Source organism: Paroedura picta, chromosome 9 (genome assembly GCF_049243985.1).
Source record: "Paroedura picta isolate Pp20150507F chromosome 9, Ppicta_v3.0, whole genome shotgun sequence".
In the NCBI taxonomy this organism is placed as follows: Eukaryota; Metazoa; Chordata; class Lepidosauria; order Squamata; family Gekkonidae; genus Paroedura; species Paroedura picta.
Window position 1 is genome coordinate 48,419,909 of NC_135377.1, and position 20,488 is coordinate 48,440,396.

General features: G+C 41.4%; 1 protein-coding gene across 2 annotated transcripts in view; it reads right to left on the bottom strand.

The window, feature by feature from the left end:
* Positions 1-20,488, bottom strand: part of LAMA1 (laminin subunit alpha 1) — a 107,481-nt gene that overhangs the window by 918 nt on the left and 86,075 nt on the right. For both annotated transcript variants that reach the window (XM_077352744.1, XM_077352743.1), the window contains exons 48-62: positions 18,752-18,876; positions 17,311-17,461; positions 16,449-16,593; positions 15,381-15,522; positions 14,558-14,672; positions 14,224-14,394; positions 12,236-12,387; positions 11,552-11,737; positions 10,510-10,672; positions 8,553-8,665; positions 7,103-7,292; positions 6,269-6,427; positions 5,389-5,542; positions 4,770-4,903; positions 44-266 (exon numbers count right to left, since the gene is read on the bottom strand). In XM_077352744.1, the coding sequence (XP_077208859.1) occupies positions 44-266; positions 4,770-4,903; positions 5,389-5,542; positions 6,269-6,427; positions 7,103-7,292; positions 8,553-8,665; positions 10,510-10,672; positions 11,552-11,737; positions 12,236-12,387; positions 14,224-14,394; positions 14,558-14,672; positions 15,381-15,522; positions 16,449-16,593; positions 17,311-17,461; positions 18,752-18,876 (2,323 nt within the window). The remainder of the gene's footprint in view (positions 1-43; positions 267-4,769; positions 4,904-5,388; positions 5,543-6,268; positions 6,428-7,102; positions 7,293-8,552; positions 8,666-10,509; positions 10,673-11,551; positions 11,738-12,235; positions 12,388-14,223; positions 14,395-14,557; positions 14,673-15,380; positions 15,523-16,448; positions 16,594-17,310; positions 17,462-18,751; positions 18,877-20,488) is intronic.

The window sequence follows — 20,488 nt, forward strand, 5'->3', positions numbered from 1 at the left end:
TCATGGAAACAAATTCTGAAGGTAATGAAAACAAATTACCTACCAGGATAGCCCCCAACATAAATGGGATTATTTGTATCTGCAGATGTTGAATGCATATGTGGATTATCTGTCTCAACCAAGTTTCCATCAACTACCAAAGCAATTCGATGCTTGCTTTTGTTCGCTTGCAGTTTATGCCATTGTCCATCACACAAATTAGCCATGTCTTTTGGGTCATAAGTAGCTGTTATCCTTCCAGCTCCATTATTGACACAGAATAAAACCTATGAAAAATATCCAAATGCTAATCAAGACAGCGACAAGGAAAACAAATGGTGCTTTAACCTAACAAAATGCCAAGGATGCTGTGAGAAAACCATCACCAGTGATTCACTGAAAGTGCAATTAAAATGAGTGGTGCTTCCTATTAACATACCCTTTTGTCTTGTCCAAACTCAATTAATGTTGCCTGTTTCACTTGTAGAAATAAAGTAGTTTAATTAGAGGGAGTCTGCATATATCCTTACCCACCCTCTTTGGCATGCTATACCAATTCACATGTGACACTGAGAGAGAGGGAGTGAAAGAGGCTGGATTTTACCCAAAGAGATGGTGGCAACAACAAACAGGAAGGCAAGACAGCAATTCGTCTGCCCCACTGTCAGCCTGTCACCAGCATTCTGTCAGCTCTCATTGGTTGCTCTTAGGAAAAAGCAGAAGTTAAACTGTTTGTCATAACACTGTAGTGTTTGTGAAGATATAAAGCAGCAGCTCAATTGGCCTTGATAGATGTCTTCCAATGCTACACAGTCAAAAATGGCTAAAGTGTCAGCCCCTCTGTTGAAGGGACATACTGATAGACAGCTCTTCACAGAATTGTAATAATTCTGTAATGGATATGTCCTACCTAAATAACAAGAACACGGATATGAAAAGGTATCTTACCTGCCTAAAGACTTTGGCATGAAGAACAAATGTTTTTATACCCCACTTTTCAGTGCAAAAAGGAGTCTCAAAGCGGTTTACAATTCCTTCCCTTCCTCTCCCTACAACAGATACCTTGTGAGGTAGGTGAGGCTGAGAGACCTCTGACAGGACTTCTGGGTCATAACAGCACTATCAAGACTGTTACTAGCCCAAGGTCACCCAGCTGGCTGCATATGGAGGAGTGGGAAATCAAACCTGGCTTGTATAGAAGCTGCTGCTTTTAACCACTACACCACACTAGCTTCCTATATTCTAATAGGCCTATTATGCACGGCCGCTGAAACGGCGATTTCGGGTCACATGGAAAACGCGGAGGGGGAAGACACAAAGCAAGCTGCTTACACAACGGCAAAACCCAGAGGAACCGATTACACAAAACCCAGAGGAACCGATTATGCATGCGGCGATCCTGGAGCCGCTTCTGTTTGCGCCCTGGGTGCCCGGAAGCTCCACTTTCTTCTGCGTTTCACTAACATGGCTTTTTTGGCAGCATGCACTGAATCTGCGGCTGGTTGCAGCCAGCGTCATGCATTATCGGTGATTTTAGGCGATGCCATTCCACCGCAAATGTGGACCTTCCCCTCCGTGCATAATGGGCCATAGTGAAGTCAGGATATCTTTGGATACTTAAATCTGGGTGTCAATTCCAGATGTGGAATTGAAGACATCTTTCTACAAGCCTGAAAAGGGCCCTAGGTTTGCAGGAAAATGTGAGATCTTTTTTTTTTAAATACACTCTACATCTTATAAAATCCAAAAATGAGTAGTTATTGTAGCTTTAAGCAACTGATTCCTTGTGGCTGTTGCTAGGCAACCACAGTATTCTAGGCTGTAGTTTGTGTGACTAAAAAGGCAGGAAGAAGGAGTAGGGCCCTTTCTCTAACCCTATTTTGACCTTTGAGGGAGAACTTATTGGGGCTGGCTGAAATTGCCAGCTCCAGGAGATCTGGGGGTAGAGTCCTATGAGGGCAGAGTTTGGGGTGAGGCGTTAGCCACATATAATACCATAATTATCCAAAGTAGAGCCCCTTGTGGCGCAGAGTGGTAAGGCAGCAGACATGCAGTCTGAAAGCTCTGCCCATGAGGCTGGGAGTTCAATCCCAGCAACCGGCTCAAGGTTGACTCGGCCTTCCATCCTTCCGAGGTCAGTAAAATGAGTACCCAGCTTGCTGGGGGTAAACGGTAATGACTGGGGAAGGCACTGGCAAACCACCCCATATTGAGTCTTCCATGAAAACACTAGAGGGCGTCACCCCAAGGGTCAGACATGACCCGGTGCTTGCACAGGGGATACCTTTACCTTTTATTATCCAAAGCAGCCATTTTTTTCCAGGGGAACAGTTGTAAGTATAGGACATTTCCCTGTTCTACTTAGAGGTTGGCAACCACCTGATTTGGATGACTGAACAAAGCTGGCTCCTAGCTACTGTTCAACAGCAGCCTCACTATGGAAGTCAGTGTAGTGGTTAGAGCTTCAGAATATGGTCTGTGAGACCCAGGTTCAGATCCACATCTTGCCATGGAAGCTTACTGGGTGCTTTTGGACCTATTACACACTTTCAGCCTAACCTACCGTACAAGGTTTTTGTACGGATAAAAAGGAGAAGAAAATGTAAGCTGTTTATGTCTCCGCTGTGGAGAAAGGTATGAACCACAAACCGATACAAACCACATTTTCTGGCCCGTGCCCATCTCCAATAGTAATTGCCTTGCATCACCTATCTTTTGTTTGTTTGTTGAGGGGAGGGCTCCTTTTCTAACTGTTTTCCAAGCCAAAACAGAAACATCTTAATCCTGTCTCCTGCCATTCCAGGTAGTCTGACTCCCTAGTAGTGACAATGTTATCTCAGGAATGCAGCCACCAATTAGAAAAGTTTAGAGTATTTTTGTACATGAAAGGACCTAGCACTGCCTAGTGGATGCTTGGTAGAATGAATACTCTGTGGAGTATCACATAGCTGGGGAGTCTCCAAAGTACCTATCGAGTCCCCTGACTTACCAGGATGGGAAATGGAATTTATTATTATTATGATTAGTTATTTACATTAATATAATCTATCTTTCTCATTAACACTGAAGGCAGATTACAGAGTGAAATATCTCCAAATGATATCCATGAAGTTTGAAGGAAAGAATCATGAAACAATTCTTTTCTGGCCTATTCTATGAATGAGCCTGACAAACCCAAAGTTTCTTCCTTAAAATATGCCAAAATATACATTCTCTCCCTGTTTGATAACAAAAGAAGCAAGAAAGGTAGACAAATTCCATGAATGTTTCAATTAGGGGAAAATATTCCAAGTAACCGAAAATAGCACATTAGAAGATACATTGGTTGAAATAATATTTAGAATGTTTAGATTATTTTTAAATGGTTTATGTTTTCCTTCAGCAAAGTATTCCTAGGCAAACCAGCTGAAAGCTTCTAAAGAAGGGTTCTTAAAGCCCCCAAGGAACTGTTCCTTGCATTATGTCTGGTTTCTAGTACAATTGCAGACTGGAGAATCAGCTTTATACATCACAGGGAAACCCCTCACTCATAATAAAGGTAAAGGCATCCCATGTGCAAGCACTGAGTCATGTATGACCCTTGGGGTGACACCCTCTAGCGTTTTCCTGGCAGATGCAATACGGGGTGGTTTGCCATTCCCTTCCCCAGTCATTACCGTTTTACCCCCCAGCAAGCTGGGTACTCATAACAGTATGCACAATTAAAGTATTGGAACATGTAGATATAATTAAGAGATTTAAATGAAGAGCTTTAAAGCTATGAATAAACTGGTAACAAATACCATGTTCACCAAATAAGTAGCATTGCAATTTGCTCAGTAATAATTGAGCTGATGCATTTTGCATTGACTGAAGATTCTAGGTTAGCTTAAAACAACTTCAAAGGAAGACCTATGCAGAACATATTACGATAGCCTTGAGGCTGATGTAGAATGGATCAGTGTGGCTAGGTTGGCTATGCCTAGATAAGAGGCTAACCTCCATAGCAGATAAATTTGAAACTGTTTTTCTTACATTTGGGTCCAACTAAACATCTAGGGGTGTAAACTAAAGCCATCAAGCATGGGCATCAAGATATCATCCAAGCCATTGCCTTGTCAGCACCATCACCACCATCTCATCTGGCTTCAGTTTCATTATGTTCTCTCTCAGCCCCCTGACCACAGCCAAAAGAGCAAGAGATGGCTGATCCTGGATGTTTAATCAGAGATATGCATAACTGGGTGTCATTAACACATCAATGGCACCCTACTCCAAACAACTCAGACAATTTCTTTCAGTGCATTAAAGGTAAAGGTATCCCCTGTGCAAGCACCGAGTCATGTCTGACCCTTGGGGTGACGCCCTCTAGCGTTTTCATGGCAGACTCAATACGGGGTGGTTTGCCAGTGCCTTCCCCAGTCGTTACCGTTTACCCCCCAGCAAGCTGGGTACTCATTTTACCGACCTCGGAAGGATGGAAGGCTGAGTCAACCTTGAGCCGGCTGCTGGGATTGAACTCCCAGCCTTATGAGCAAAGCTTTCAGACAGCTGCCTCACCACTCTGCGCCACAAGAGGCTCTTTCAGTGCATTACATAAATATTAAAAAGCATGGAAAGAACTTTGCAGAAAGTAGCAGGTTAAATTTTGCATGATCACAATCTTATGGTGATGTTGTAAAACATTAATAACTGCCATAGTTTCCTTCAAACATTTCACATGATATATGCATATATCTGTCTGCCAGATTTTTCAGGTTTTATATACAAAGATATGCTCACTTTGTAATGTTTAACAAGCTCAAACTTACCTTGCCATTTACAATCTCCAGCCCAATGGCATCTACTTTAGCACTACTGATTCCAAGGAGAACTCCATTTGTAGAAGTGGCACGGAACTCAAATGTGATATTAACATCAGAACGAACTTTATAGCCTTCTTTAACTAAAACAGAACAAAGTTTGTTTTTGCAAAAGAAATAAACTGAATTAACTTCCAGTCTTCTTTACGTTACGTTTCTGTCACTCTCCATCACACCTTTGTTAAAATAAGACTAAATTCTCCTTTTCATATCCATATGCATGCATGCAATTAATGCAGCAGTTATATTTCACATCTAGACAAGAGTTAAAAGACAAAAAAATGTCCCATCCATCCTTCCAACAAATAATTAGCCAAATGACAGAACTGGAAATATAAGGAGCAGATAATCAATACTATACATGGAAATGAAATGTTGGTTTATTATGTTTATTCCTAATTATGATTTTAAAATTATACTACTTTTTTGCCTTGAAGGAATAATAGCTAAAAACCATCTAACCATGTCCATTTAAAACCTACAAAACACCATCTGTTATTAGAAAATACAGAATAGGCCTACATGCCAACAGCCTCAGATTATTTCCTAAAGACAACCCTTTTCTTACCTAGTGCAGCAAAACCATTTCCATCGAAAAAAGTTCCTTCCTGAGCTGTTGCATAGCATTTATTCACAGCAAAGCTAGAAACCGGACTCTCTCTGTCCAGCTGCTTGCTATTAATGGTTACTTCATCAATACATGCAGGGATACTGTGAGTAATCTGCAAAAGCAATTCAGTGCCATGGTTACTATGTTCTGGACACACACAAAGCCACACTACCTCTGAGCAATAATTCTCTGCAGACGGGGTCAGGGACTGAGCAATCTATGCAGTTATTAGTGCAGAGAAAGTAAAGAATTGGTGTATGCATTCAAGATTGCGCAAACAGTAAAACGAGACACTCCTGGCACCATGCAATTTACCACAGTTTTGATTATGATGGCCAGCAGGAGCCTGCTAATTATGGAGACTGTGGGATGTTGTCCTCAATGCTTTCAGACATAGCAGTGTCTTAGACAAAATCACTGGTCTCACCATCATTTTTATCCAAGTCTTATTTCACACTCTCCCCACTTCAGATCACACCAGTACAAGAGATAAAAAAGAGATTAAGGTCTTGGTGAGAAAGTGGCCTATATTATAGACTCAGGAGAGTGGCATACATTTCAACCCAATGAAGCAAAAGAGATAAACTATGGAGGCACCAATTTTTTGTGTCAAAACCTGAACAAAACAAAATAAGTTAAGACATGGAGAGCATTTTAAATCTCTTTGTGCTGGCTATTATCACAGGGTAAAATATCTGTGTCCCACAGTTCTCAATATGGATTGTGAAATTAAGAACATCATTTCAAATCCTTCTTCTCTTATGGGGTGTTAAAGTTCAGTCTAATCTACATGGAAACATGGCACACAAGGAACCTTAAGTTAAAAACATTGTTTTACATTTCCAATATTCTTGGCTCTGAAATCGAAGGGCAGACCCCCTAGGTACAGCTTGCCATCCACATCCAGTGTGATACCATCTCCTGGAACATTTACAGCCGCAGATTCCTGTCCGTCCACTATGATTACCCCTCTCCTTTTAGCATACTCTGTCTTCACCTGAAAGATAAGATACAGTATTTGTAAGATACAATTGTTTCAAGACTGACAAGAATCACATAAAGCCAGAATATTTTCTATTGTCTTAGATGTCTTAGATTTGCAAGACCACTGGGTAATTTCTTTGTACTTGAATAAGCATGGAGAGCCAGCATGGTGTAGTGGTTAAGAGCAGTGGCCTCTAATCTGGAGAATACTCCATATGCAGCCAGCTGGGTGACCTTTGGCTTGTCATAGCCCTGATAGTGCTGTTCTCACACAGCTCTCAGCCCCTCCTACCTCACAGGGTATCTGTTGCAGGGAGAGGAACGGAAGGTGACTCCTTCAGGCAGTGAAAAGTAGGATATAAAAAATAACTCATCCTCCTCATTATTATTATTTATTATTTATTATTTATTATTATTTATTTATTTATTAGCTTTTTATACCACCCTTCCATACAGCTCAGGGTAGTTTACGTATAAAATCACGGGGGGGGGGGGGGATACATGGAACAACCTAGCATATTAAAAATTGTTGCAAATTTTGCCTTGGGTGTGCTTGCAAGCACCACCTAAGCAGTTACATCCTTCTAAGCTGGCTGAAGTTAATATGTTTAGGTGGGCCCTATTCTGATGGATTACATGGTTAATACGCCATAAATAGGGCTGATGCCAAAATACTAGGAGCACTTACCACATGCCACTTTCCATCGCTGATGACTGTGCCATGAAAGGCTACTGTCCTTCCTTTCCCAAGATCAAATGAGAAATAAAGCTTCCCCCCGTGTAACTGAAGAGCTGCAAAATCAACCTGTTTGGGGTGTGCCATGTAGTATATCAGGCCACTAGAAGCAAAGGTCCTAATGTTCATATGCACAGAAAACCTAGAAATGAAACACAGCTCTAATCAGCGCCTGGGAAGGAAACCATTCAGAATTCCATCTAAGCTACTCTGCATTTCCAAAAGGAAAATATAATGAACACACAACAACAAATAAAAAGGAACATAATTTCACATGCTGATTGTAGTCTGACATAATATGATGACATTTTCCTCACACAGCCAAAGGCCATTACAATCAATCTCAAAGAAGAGAAAACATAAATCATAGCTAATGTTGTTAAAATTTTCTCCCAATAGATGTTTACAACTAGTCCTGTAATCCCAACAGGACCAAAACAGCAAGATCAAAACCAGTTCAGGGGACAAGAGAGAGGGTCTGGCTTCTCTCTCTGCCCCTCCTTCTCTGTGCTGTAAGGGGCCCCTCACTGACATTGAAAGAGTGAACATTTATTCTCATATGCAGTGTTGCCACTATAACATCTGGCGTGTTATGTCCTGAAAGAGAACTGCTATCTGTAAAGGTCTGTGGATACAAGACGGAGACAGGCAGAGGCTAGAGGGACAGAGTAGCCACAGGAGGGCAGAGTAGTCCAAATAGGTGCTGAAGGGGAAAATAGCAGAAGAAAAACTAAGAGAAGGAGGCTGCAGGAAAGAGATAAGGCAGTCATGGAATATTTATATATTTGAATTTACACAGAGACATTTTCTAACTTGAGGACAAGACAGGATTTTCCTTAAAGCAAGTAGCCCAAGGATGGGTGCAATGATCTATGTTTTCATGACTGTTTCAATTTTCAGCCTTGCAATGAGCTTTCCCCCATCTAAATAACCATGTATGTAAGAAAGATTTGCTTAGGGATTTGTTGCCATGACTTTTGGGGCTATATTCATAGGTTGCAGAATAGTGCCTCAAAACATGAGCCTTTCTTGGTTGTTCATTTAAACCCAGGTAGCATCTACCCTAGTGTGGATGAATGATCAAAGTGCCCAGGAACATTGGGAAACTGATGAAGAACAGAAGGGTCTTCCCTCCATTGAAACAACTCCATGTGCACCTAGTTGAGAGCTTTAAGCTTAGCCCAAGAGACTTAAGTGTATGCTGATCTCTCCCACATATCAGGAAACACTGAAATTGCATACAATGGTTCCTTACATCGCTTGTCCACCTCAAAAGTAAAAATGCAGTAGCAAAATCTGTCATCTTGACTGGACAAACAACTTTATTCTTAAAATCGAATAAATAATATACAATACTTTTGCAAATTTGAACTTCTATGTTAAGTGATGTTGCGATACCTACTTCTTTCTTACTGTAGTATGGTTGAAAAGGAGCACTAAGTGACTGTTTCTGGCAAGGCCAAATTGATGAGCCCCAGATATTTGTTTCAGTAAAAAGTCTTCTGCACACTGTTTCTGTTAATGAAAGAAAGGGTATAATCATCCACCAGGAATACCACAATATTTTGTAGCAGAGTTTTGACCACTTACAGATGACTCATTATACAGATCACAAGCATTTCAAAACATCATTATTCAGACAGACATGATGTAATTTTTTAACAACAGCCCTCTCTTCTAAACACTCTATATATTCATTATCAAGATGTAGATACATTTTCAGGCTTCAGGCTACTATTACAGCACCAGAAAGGCAAAATAAAAAAGTTATATTTTCTTAAGCAACCAAATGAAGAGTTGATATTCATGCTTCTTTGCATGAATGTAGCAACTATTGCTCCTTCTTCTTGAATATATGCCCACAGTGGGCTGAATGCAAATCAGAACAATAAGCATTAGTTCTAAACCAATCTGTAAATTGTTTCATACCCCAAGTCCTGTACTGGTATAATTTGGACATATGCTGGAATGCCTGCAGGTATGGTGATATAGTTGTGCACCAGTACCACAACAGTGTAAGCCTGTCCCAGTGAAGGATGCTGGCAGAGTGGGCCAGAAATGGGTGGTTCTAGGGCTGTGCTGGGGGATGGGGGATCAATCAATATCCTAAGCCCACATCCTTCAGCCCACAATGGACCTCTGTAGAAAGCACTGGAATACCCATAAAATTCCCACAGAACTCAATGGATGTGGAAAAAACAACAACTGGACTCTCCACTGCTTCCCACTATGTCTCATAGTCACCTGTCCCTTAGGACAGGGGTCATCAACCTGTGGTCCTCCCGATGTTCATGGACTAAAATTCCCATGAGCCCCTGCCAGCAAATGCTGGCAGAGGCTCATGGGAATTGTAGTCCATGGACATCGGGAGGGCCACAGGTTGACTACCCCTGCCTTAGGATACCTCCTGCATGAATCATGGCCAGGAAACAACCTGCAGGGATGATAGGGTACATTGTGTCTCAGGCATCATGTTAGACATACTTGACACACAAACACAGACAAAACTGTGGGGCAACTTTGGTGAGGCGAACTCTAGAAGAAGGAACTTTTGCAACAAGAAGGGAGCACAAATACCAGGCACACCAGCGCACAAACTCCAAGCTGGACACGTCTCCACTCCTACAAGTGAGGATGTATGGAAAGCACACCTGATCCTAAGCGAATGTCCTCTGCTCCCCCCAGCAACTGGTATCTACTACATATTAGATGAAGAACCCATTGTTTGCTTTTCCAGCATGCTGCATTAAAAATTACTGCAAGGTTCAGGAATAAATTTGCACAGATCAATCTGTGACAGAAGCCTAAGAAGAATACCACACAGAAGAATACCACACAGGAAAGAGAGGAATAAGTCAGCAAGAAATAAGTGAAGCCCAGGCCAAAAGGGAAAAGGAACTAAAATGGAACAAGATGGTTTTTTAGTGGACAAGTGAACAGGGGTAGAGGACACAGACATTGGTGGGGGAGAAGTGACAACTGGGAGAGAGCTTCACGCACTTTCACTCCTATCTAATGTCACAGCTTAGGGTCCATGAGAATGCAAACCAAAAGGGGCCTGGGCACTGGAATATATTGCAAGGCCTCTTTATAGTTTTCTACAAAGTTAGATTGTATGACATCCCATCCACAGCATAAAGCAAAACATACAATTAATGTTACGGGGCCTCCTTCAGAAACATTTTATAACTACCTACCAGTTTCCTCTAGATCTATTTCTGCCAAAGAGCAGAAAGGAAATATATGGTCCTGACTAGTCACCTAAACCTGGTTAGCCTTCCCAACTTCTCCTACATGTTATTAACAGGACTCATTGGGCTAATGGGGGATGGGGATTGGGCTAGAGTTGTACAACATACTTCCTTGAAGTTGTTAAGAGGCCTTAAAGCAATTGATTGCATCTGCATTTCAGACTGAATTTCAGTGTCTTCTGGCTCTATTGTGGATTTAGGTTTCTCCAAAAGGAAGCAGCCATCCATATCGACACCTTCATATCTTACTGCAGTGGTAAAATCCACAAGTCTGGGATTTAAAGAGAGAAGGACATAGTGAAATGAAATACTGTGGACTATTTGCATACTATGAAGCCTGAGGAAATGGTGTACCTACCAAAATCTTATGCACCAAAATTTGAACAATCCTCAATTGGTTTCTACTACTTAGAGAGGCTGTGAATGTTATGTAAAGCATGAAAAAGCTAAAGACTTTATTTGTGATGGCATTTTATTAGTTCTTTGGCCTACCAGCAGGTTGAAATGACTGATATCACCACATTTTACATATTGTATCATTATTATATCATTATGTAGAAAGGCAGGTGATAAATGTTTTAAATAAATAAATATGTTCATAGCTGTCTATGGATGCTCACAAAACATCTGGCAGAGGGATGCACAATTCAGCACCTGCACCCATTGTGACCTAGCACCTGCTGATACATGTGTCTCCACCAAGAAGCAACTGTTACATCAGGTGAAGCCCTGCAGGCGGCCACACTTTCATGCAAGATCATCTGGTAAAGAAAAGGCTTATTAATAGCTTCTCCTGATATGTTCCACCACAACAGCTCTTGCTTATTTATTCAGGGCCTTCAAATGGGCAATCGCCTGCACCTGTAGATACTCTGCTGTGGCCCCCACCTTGTGAAAAGGCCTGCCTGAGGAGGTCAGGAAGGTTCCCACTTTAATAGTATTTTGCAAACTATGCAAGAAGATTTTGTTCAGCTTTTCTATAAAGGTATTAGGGATACACTCTAAAAGATCAGGAAGAACTTTGTATGACAGTAACTGACCCCACAGTGAGATTCATGGAAAACCAGGGATTTGAAACTAGATCTCAAACACTATATTCCAACTTTCTATAAACTGCACTATTTAAAACATAAATACACATTTAACTTACGTCATATTAAATATCAGGTTGGCTATACAACCATGGAAAGAGCCAGTCATCTTGATTCCTAAAATGCTTTCTCCGGCAGGAATCCCGCCAATGTAAAAATTAGATATATTCACTGGACTAGTCTCTGCCAGTGGTCCAAGTCTGATTTCTGCAGGGCTATTTTCATCCACTTGAACGGCTATCATCCTGGAGAGGGGGAATGCAAAGTGATTCAAGAAGAAACTACTTCAGCTGTAAGAACAGTAACTGCTAAAAAACCACAAAGATTCACTGATTTTATAATCTACATTAAACCACTGAAAAATAATTGAGGTTTTCTGGAATATCTTTACAATTAATTTCTAGTTCTAATCTTAAGGTCGGATAACAGAAATGTGACATATCTTTCTCTGCCTAATGCATATTAAAAACAGCTAATTGTGTTTACTTTTTCTATCAGTGTTTGGTGCGATTCCCTCTGGTGGCCCAAGTGGCTAGAGATTTCAAGAGAGCTTTCATGCGCAACTTAACTCAGTAGCTGGTGTGCTGTACGCAATTACCATATAAATCAGAACTCCTACACAAACAACAAAAAACTCAACTGTGATTACTGCACTGAAACGAACTAAGCAAAGTTGGTTCTGCAGGGAATATGCTAAACTGATAGCGACATGCTGTAATTAAAACAAGTGCTTCATCTTGTACCTTTTATTCCGAGTCAGGATGACAGAATGTTCTTGCCCATCACTGTAATTTCCATTAGTAGACTGAACCAAGACCTTCCGCGTACTTCCTCTGTCCCCAGCATTAATGTGCACTTCCAGGTGACCATCAGACAACATGATGGAGAAGAAGGGCTAACAACAAGTTAATAGTCATGTTAGTGCTTATGCTTTCTCTTTACATGGCACTTGAATCACAACAGCATGCAGCTGCAAAGACTTAAGGGTAATTAAGTCTTTGGAAGAAGGAGTATTGATTGCCATTGATTCCTTCTTTCCTCTTCTTTCTCTCCCCCCCCCTTGGTCTCCAGGCTACAGCTGATAGTCCAGTGATTTCAGGAAACAGAGAGGTTAGGACAGGAGGGAAAAGTCCCACTCCACGAGGTCCACTGGCCGCTGAGTACACACCAGCAAATAGAACGAAACACATGAAATCAATTAAAACAGCTTAAAAGACAAACTAGCTCAACCACTTAAAGGCAGAAGCGTTTGAACTCAGAAAGCCTTTCATGACATGTGGATTAAGCAGGCCAAAACTGTATTGCTCTACGTCAAAAGTACAAATTTGATAATGGAATGGAGCATTCACTTTAGGAAGCTTTCACACTCAAGGTACATTAATTCTTTAAAAAATCTCTCCAAACAACCCAAAAACATGAACTACAGCAGAACTATAAGGGGGCAAATAGATCAGTTAGTCTGATCTAGAAGAAAACCCAAATTTTCACATTACAATCATCAGTCATTTCATGGTATGGGCAGTCCAGAAAAGTTGATACAGATTTAATATACAGGTGCTATTCAGTTAAACCAGCCAAACATATAGCACCTTGAGAACATCTACCCAAACCAATGACAACTGCACCCCTCCCCAAAAGGACTGAAATAACCTCAAAGGGTTGTAGTTAACATAAACTAGAAAGAGGGGGGGGGGGAATGATGAAAGCCACTTTGGGTGCCCATTAGGGGAGAAATTCAGGAAGTAAGTGAATTGAATGAGAAAGAAAAGAAATAAAGAATTCACAAAATGTTTTAACTCTCATTTAAAGAGCAGAATTAAGATACTCAAAAATACAAGAACAGAATGAGAACAAAATTTGAATATAAATGTATAAATAATTTGAATAATTTTAAACACTTGGCCCGTCTCCCAAACGCCACGCCTCCAACTTTCCACTCCTCCTGAGCCACCATCCTCGCCGGATGGCCACCAGGGAGGAGGCTCGCCCCACGCCGCTGGAGCTGGAGGAAACTGCTTCCCCGCCGCCCGGCAACTGCCCTTTCACAACAATGCCGCTCCTACCTACGCCACCTCCCCAGACGCGCCCATCCCCACCCTTCCCACCCTCACCCCAAATGTCCGACGCCGCCCTTATGGGGTATCTATTTTATATTTCCATCTGTTTTCTTAAAATACAAATTATTAATTTTATAAAAATTAAAATGTTAGAGCTTCAAAACTAGTTAATTCAGGCAATTATTTCTGCAAACGCAAGGATTTCTACCCACAATGAGCACTCTTCCCTTCTTCCTTGCTCCTGCAGAAGTCCAAAATGCACCCTGAAAACCTGTTCCCTGGATCACCCCCCTCCCTCAAGAACAGAATTTTGGAAGAAGAAAAGAAGAAAAGTTGGGTTTTATGTCTCAAAGGAGCTTACAGTTGCCTTCCCTTCCTCTCCCCACAACAGATACCCTGTGGGGTAAGTGGGGCTGAGAGACAGAACTGCTCTTTGAGAACAGCTCTAACAGGATTGTGACTAGCCCAAAGTCACCCAACTGGCTGCATGTGGAGGAGCAATGAATGATACCCAGCTCCCCCGCCTGCAATTCTTAAACTGGCTCTTCAGGGGGCAGGGTAGGTCGCTGCAAGAGAGGGAAGGCTGTCAAGTCAGTCTTTACAGGTAGAAAGCCTTGCATGTACCAAAACCTCTAGTCTAGATCCAAGCCAAATAAAAACAGCCAAATGCATACCAGATTAGCTTGCCGGCGTCTTCGCTTTTCTGCACCTTTACCAAGCCCCACAAGGATAATTCCAGCAGCTTCCTTAGTAATAAATGTGGCCATAAGTTGAGATTCTTGTGAAAGAGGCTTAGGTGGCAACTCAATGTAACCACCGCTTAATATGCTAGCAGTACGTATAGGCTGTTTTGCGAGTGAAGAGAAATAATAAGTGAATTAGATAATGGTTTATTGCCTTCATCAACAGGCTAACAGTGTAGCGCATAAAGGTCATTATATGCTGTTGATTAACATCTTAGCAACAAGCAGCAATGACTTATTCAACCAAATTATTAGAATGTCCTACCTCCAGAATGCAGCCTTTCCTCACGCCATATGAATTTTTAAGTAAATCAAAGGTAGAACGAGATATTTCTAAGTTCTTTATACATCCCACATATCTTCTATGGGTAATCCCTTTCCTAAAAGAGAAATTTGCAGGCAAAGATAAACTGGGAGAAACATAGAAAGTGTCATCCTAAACAGAATTACATTCTTCTAAGGTCCTTCACATCACTATTTTGTATTCTTCATTTTAAAAATGTCTATGCATCTCCAGAGCAACTGTTGAAGGTGGTTTAGAAATAAAAACATAATAAAAACACAGGGGATGCTGAAAAATCAGTGTTACCTTGCCATGGGCCATTGGTGGCCCTAGCTCAGGCCAGGGCCAGGAGGGGGCTGGGCTGGTAACAACACCATGCATAAGCAGAGATTCACCCCACTGCAATGGAGCCACCAGCCCGGCCTAGTTGGGTGCTACAACATAAACTGTGATAGCAGCTGGATGCCTAATCGGGGGGGGGGGCGTAGGCGGAGTGCTGATAGAAGGCTACTGGAACAAGCCCAGATTTAATGATTGTCTACAGCAGGGGTAGTCAAACTGCGGCCCTCCAGATGTCCATGGACTACAATTCCCAGGAGCCCCTGACAGCAAATGCTGGCAGGGGGGGCTCCTGGGAATTGTAGTCCATGGACATCTGGAGGGCCGCAGTTTGACTACCCCTAGTCTACAGGATCATTCCTGGTTGCACTAACCACTGTCATTTCACATTGTGTCTGAACCAACCTTATGTGTGGAAGATCAAACTTTTAAGCAAGTAAAAAGGAAAATTAATTTTTTAACATACTTCACTGTCCTTGTTCGTGGCAACCCGCCAATATAAATTGGATCCTTATCAGAACGATTCAGGTCAGAGGCTGCGCCAGGAGATTCTCCTTGTTTAGATTCTTTAGAACTGAGGTTTTGAGCATCCATGACTGCTAAGATCCCTGATGGGTAATAACATTTTTTAAAAATTGGCAAACAGGAATGAGTATCTGATCATTTGTTCTGTTGTGGTTGATGTTAGTCAACATACTGAAGCATACATCATACATCCCTTTGTGATTCATCAAATTGATAAAGACATCTTTTTTATTATGCTGTTCCAACTCTTCAACAAAGCTCCTTTTCTCTAAAGCTATAATATGTAGTGTATATGCTCTACTTGCTATTTAAGAAACTATTTCTCTATTCTACAGGTATTGTTGAACAGGTAATAATCAAACAAATATATAAAATAAATAATAATTTTCAACTTTTCACTGTCTTTTAAAAAGCCTCCCATGCCCTTTAGCCTTCATGGTTGGTTAATTTTCATGCTTCACAAGCCAATTTAATTGTGAGTCATGTATTTCAGGCACCACAGCTACATAAAAGCCTCTGGAGGAGATCCAGCTGATATTTTCTGATTTCCCCCTGCCAGTGACCAAATTTCAGTTCCAGACATTCTCTGCCCTTTCAGTTCAGCATGGTGCAACAGTAAATAGCTATGACATCTACTCCGGAGAGCCGGATTTGATTCCCCACTCTTTCACATGCTAAATGACCTTGAGTCAGTCACAATTCTCTCAGAGCTCTCTCAGGGTGCCTTGCAGGGTGTTTATTGTGGGGAGAGGAAGGGAAGATGATTGTAAGCTGCTTAGATTTTTTTCAAGTAGTGAAAAAAGCAGGGTATGAATCAAAACTAAACCTTATATTGTCTCAATTGGTATGTAAATGAGCTCTGCTGAAAATCACTAAGCACCTTGAATCCTATAGATTTCATTAAAATGAATGGAATGATGTTTAATTTTACTGGATTGTGAGTACATCTGGACATCTGAGTGCAAAATACTGTACATCTGTTCTTTTAATTACTTTTAACATACTTTACCTTCCTTTTTGTTTCGACTGAATGAAATTTTATACCAAGTGCCATTATTGTAACGATGTTCTGTTTTAAGAGTAAGAGGACCAGAACCAAGATCAACAGTTAGTTTAACTTTGCCATCAACAAGTTCCAGAGACAAGAAATCCCTCTGCAGAAAAGGAAACAATGTTAGCAAATCAAAGAAACAGTTTCAGAAATGTTAACTTAAAAAGAAAGAGAGAGAGAGAAATCTGCCCAATATGTAAACAAATAATCAAATTGTAGTATGAAAAGATTTGCTTTGTGCTAAGGTATTGTTTTATAGGTCTGCTTTTTAGGGAGAAATAAAACTGAGAATTCCCTGCCCTTGGTGGCTAGTTTAAGAGAGTTTTATGCTGAAGGCAATCTATTATTTTAATCTAAAGTATCAATATAAAAACAGCAAGCCTTTAACAACAAGCCATTTACACCATTTAGCATTTATACAATATTTTATAGTGCTTATACACATTCTCAGCTTTGCAAGGGGATACTTACTGCCTCAATAATGACACTGGGCTACAGGCTTTGGCATGAATTTGGCCACAGCCTTTATTAACATGAGCATGGCATGCCCGGGAGGTGAATCGACTGTGCACTATTATTGTAGTTTAATGTCTTTTAGCCACAGTGGACTTTAAATGTGTTGTTTATAGCTGGGGTAGTCAAGCTGTGGTCCTCCAGATGTTCATGGACTACAATTCCCATGAGCCCCAGCCAGGAAACACTGGCAGGGGCTCATGGGAATTGTAGTCCATGGGCATCTGGAGGACCACAGCTTGACTACCCCTGGTTTATAGGACTAACTAACTTATACACATCCTTAAAGCTAAACCAATTTTCTTACTGTGCCATTAGAAGCCAGATACACTAAGAGTCCATTGGGTGAGAAAGTTCTGAAAAATACGATTATCTGAGTCACAGTGGAACGAAGCGCCTTCTCCACCACTGAGTATCCGCTGCCATCATAATGGAATGCAGTGTCTTCATCCTGCAAGCTGGGAAAGCAAAGAAAACAGCAGAGCTGAACAACAGCTTTCTTCCCAACCAGGCAATGCTTGCCAACAATGCTTGGGTTACTGGTTGAAAAGCATGAATTTCTACTGGTATAATTCTGTAGGGCTCAGAGTGACAAGCTGCCATGCACAAAAAAGTTTAAGTGGCATAGTTCCAGTTAGGCATGTTTTCAAGATGGCCTCTGGAATGTATTTGGGGATGTACTTGTAGCAAATGTAACATAATTTCCCTGTCATTTTCATTGGCAAGATGAACCAAAGTACAGTTAAAGCATGCAATTAGAACATTATTTTCCTAAAATCTTCAATACTTTTGGAATGTTGGTATGGGTTTAAATGAAAGTATTTCAAAGCAGCTTGTGAAATTAGCCATACCTACCTATTCTTTTACCCTGAGTTAGAATGAATGAGATTTCTAAAATAATCCTGTATCTCCCTCTTGTGGCTAGACATTATACTTAAAATAAGATTCTGGTAGATAGCTGTGTTGGCCTGAAGCAGCAGAACGAAGTTTGAGTCCACTGGTGCCTTTAAGATTAACAGTGGTTTATTCTGAGATTAATTTTTTTGCGCACACACATTTTTTTCAGATACATTGAAAGAGAAGCCGCTTATCCTTACGTATAGGTAAAGGGTGGGGAAGGTGTAGTCTCTATTAATCTTAAAAGTACCAGCGGACTCAAACTTTGTTCTGCAGCTTCAGCATGGTGTAATTGTATCCATTTGTTGGAAATTACTGGTCAAAGGACTGTAAATAAATGAATTTAATTGAGACACAGCTACCCACCTGAACTTTGTTGGTTTTAACAGTGTTACTGAACTCAAACTGCCTTAATCTAAAAATAATTTTAAAATGATTTATTCTCATACAGATTTGTTCTTTATGACTATTATAAAAGCCGAATATCACAGAGAATAATTTATATGATACTGTCTGAAGCCATTCACTTGCAAGAGAGAAAAAATGTGAATTAAATAACAAAACAATCTGAATTTCTAAACCCTAGTCTGTTTTATGTAGAAGACACACATGCTTTCCCACCCAATTCCATGTGCCTTTACTTCCTAAATGTATGTATGTTAAACAGTGCTAGGAAATTTAATGGCATACTATAACTTTTATACTGTACTTAATAGTCGAAAATTTATAGTAAAAGGTGTAAAAATCCAGAGGCTGAGGATGGTCTACCAGTTCACCATCCCTGCATTAAAGCTGTATTTATGAAATCCTAATTTCAGCTGTGCATTTCAACACGTGTCTCTATCTCTCACCTTCCAAAACACCCACTGCATTTGCCTTCCCTTTCAATGTAGTTCCAAAGTCCAACCGATCTGCCATTCAATAAGGCCTCACCCATACATCCCTTAAAATGTGTCACTTTAATGGCAGGCGATTTCTGTTATGGAGTAAATATACTTGGTAAATTAAATAAATTGGGAATGTACAGGTTATTAGTGTTCAGGTTGAGCAAGATTAAACAATGCTATTCATAAATAAACCTGGTGAATGACGAAGAATTTTACCAAGGTATTTGTAATAATATAAAAATTACTACATAACTGACCAGTTAAATTGATAATTAGGAAAGCTTGTGAGAAAAGTATTATAAAGCAAGGCATATATAATCATGATGTACATCACTGCATATTTTTATTATCACATGAAACTATAACAGCTTTTACTGATAACATCCTGTATGTTATTTCTCTACATTCAATATGCACAGCTTATTTATTTATTTATTTATTTATTTATTTATCATACTTATATACCGCCCTCCCCGGAGGCTCAGGGCGGTTTACATCATAACAGAGAACAATACATAAAACAGTCTGTAACATGTATAACTGATAACTAATAATTGTAACCAAAATAACAGCACAATATAACGGTATAACAATATAGTACTACAAACAGGTCCAGGGCTTATTGATGGGATTCTGAGGGGGGTGGTTTATTTATTGAATTCTGAGGGGGGGGTGGGGGGGGGAGCAGGGGCCCTTGGTCGCTGTTGATTATGTCTGGTCTCAGCCAAATGCCTGGTGGAGGAGCTCCTTTTTGCAGGCCCTGCGGAACTGTTTAAGCTCCGTCAGGGCCCTGATCTCTTCTGGGAGCTCGTTCCACCAGGTAGGGGCCAGAACAGAGAATGCTCTGGCCCTGGTCGAGACCAGACGGACTTCTTTAGGGCCAGGGATCCTTAGCTGGTTGGTGGTAGTAGAGCGCAGAGCTCTTTTGGGGGCATAGGCGGGGAGGCGGTCCCTCAGGTACACTGGGCCCTGACCGCGTATGGCCTTGAAGGTAATAACCAGAACCTTTAGTCTGATCCGGAATTCAACTGGTAACCATTGCAGCTGGTGGAGAATAGGCCGGATATGAGACCTCCACGGTGTTGCTGTGAGGATCCTGGCTGCTGCATTTTGAACCAGTTGTAGTTTCCGGGTCAGGGCTGAGGGCAGGCCTGCGTAGAGCGAGTTACAAAAGTCCAGTCTAGAGGTGACCGTCGCATGGATCACTGTGGCTAGATGTTCCGGGGCCAGGTAGGGCGCTAGTAGTTTGGCTTGGCGGAGATGGTAAAATGCCAGCCGCGCTACCTTTGTGATCTGGGCCTCCATTGTGAGGGAGGCGTCCAGAATCACGCCTAGGTTCCTGGCGGAGTAAGCCGTAGAGAGCTGCACGCCATCCAGGGTAGGCAGGCGCGCTTCCTCACATGGCCCCTTCCTACCCAGCCACAGGACCTCCGTCTTTGAAGGATTGAGCTTCAGACGACTCTGCTTGAGCCATCTCGTCACTGCTTCCAGGCAGCTGGCTAATGCTTCTGGGGGAGAGTCAGGGCGGCCATCCATCAGGAGGAAGAGCTGGGTGTCATCTGCATATTGGTGGCAACCCAGCCCAAACTTCCGTACCAGTTGTGCGAGAGGGCGCATGAAGATGTTAAATAGGATAGGAGAGAGGACCGCTCCTTGTGGGACTCCACAAGTAAGTTGCCGGCGGTCTGATGTTTTCTCTCC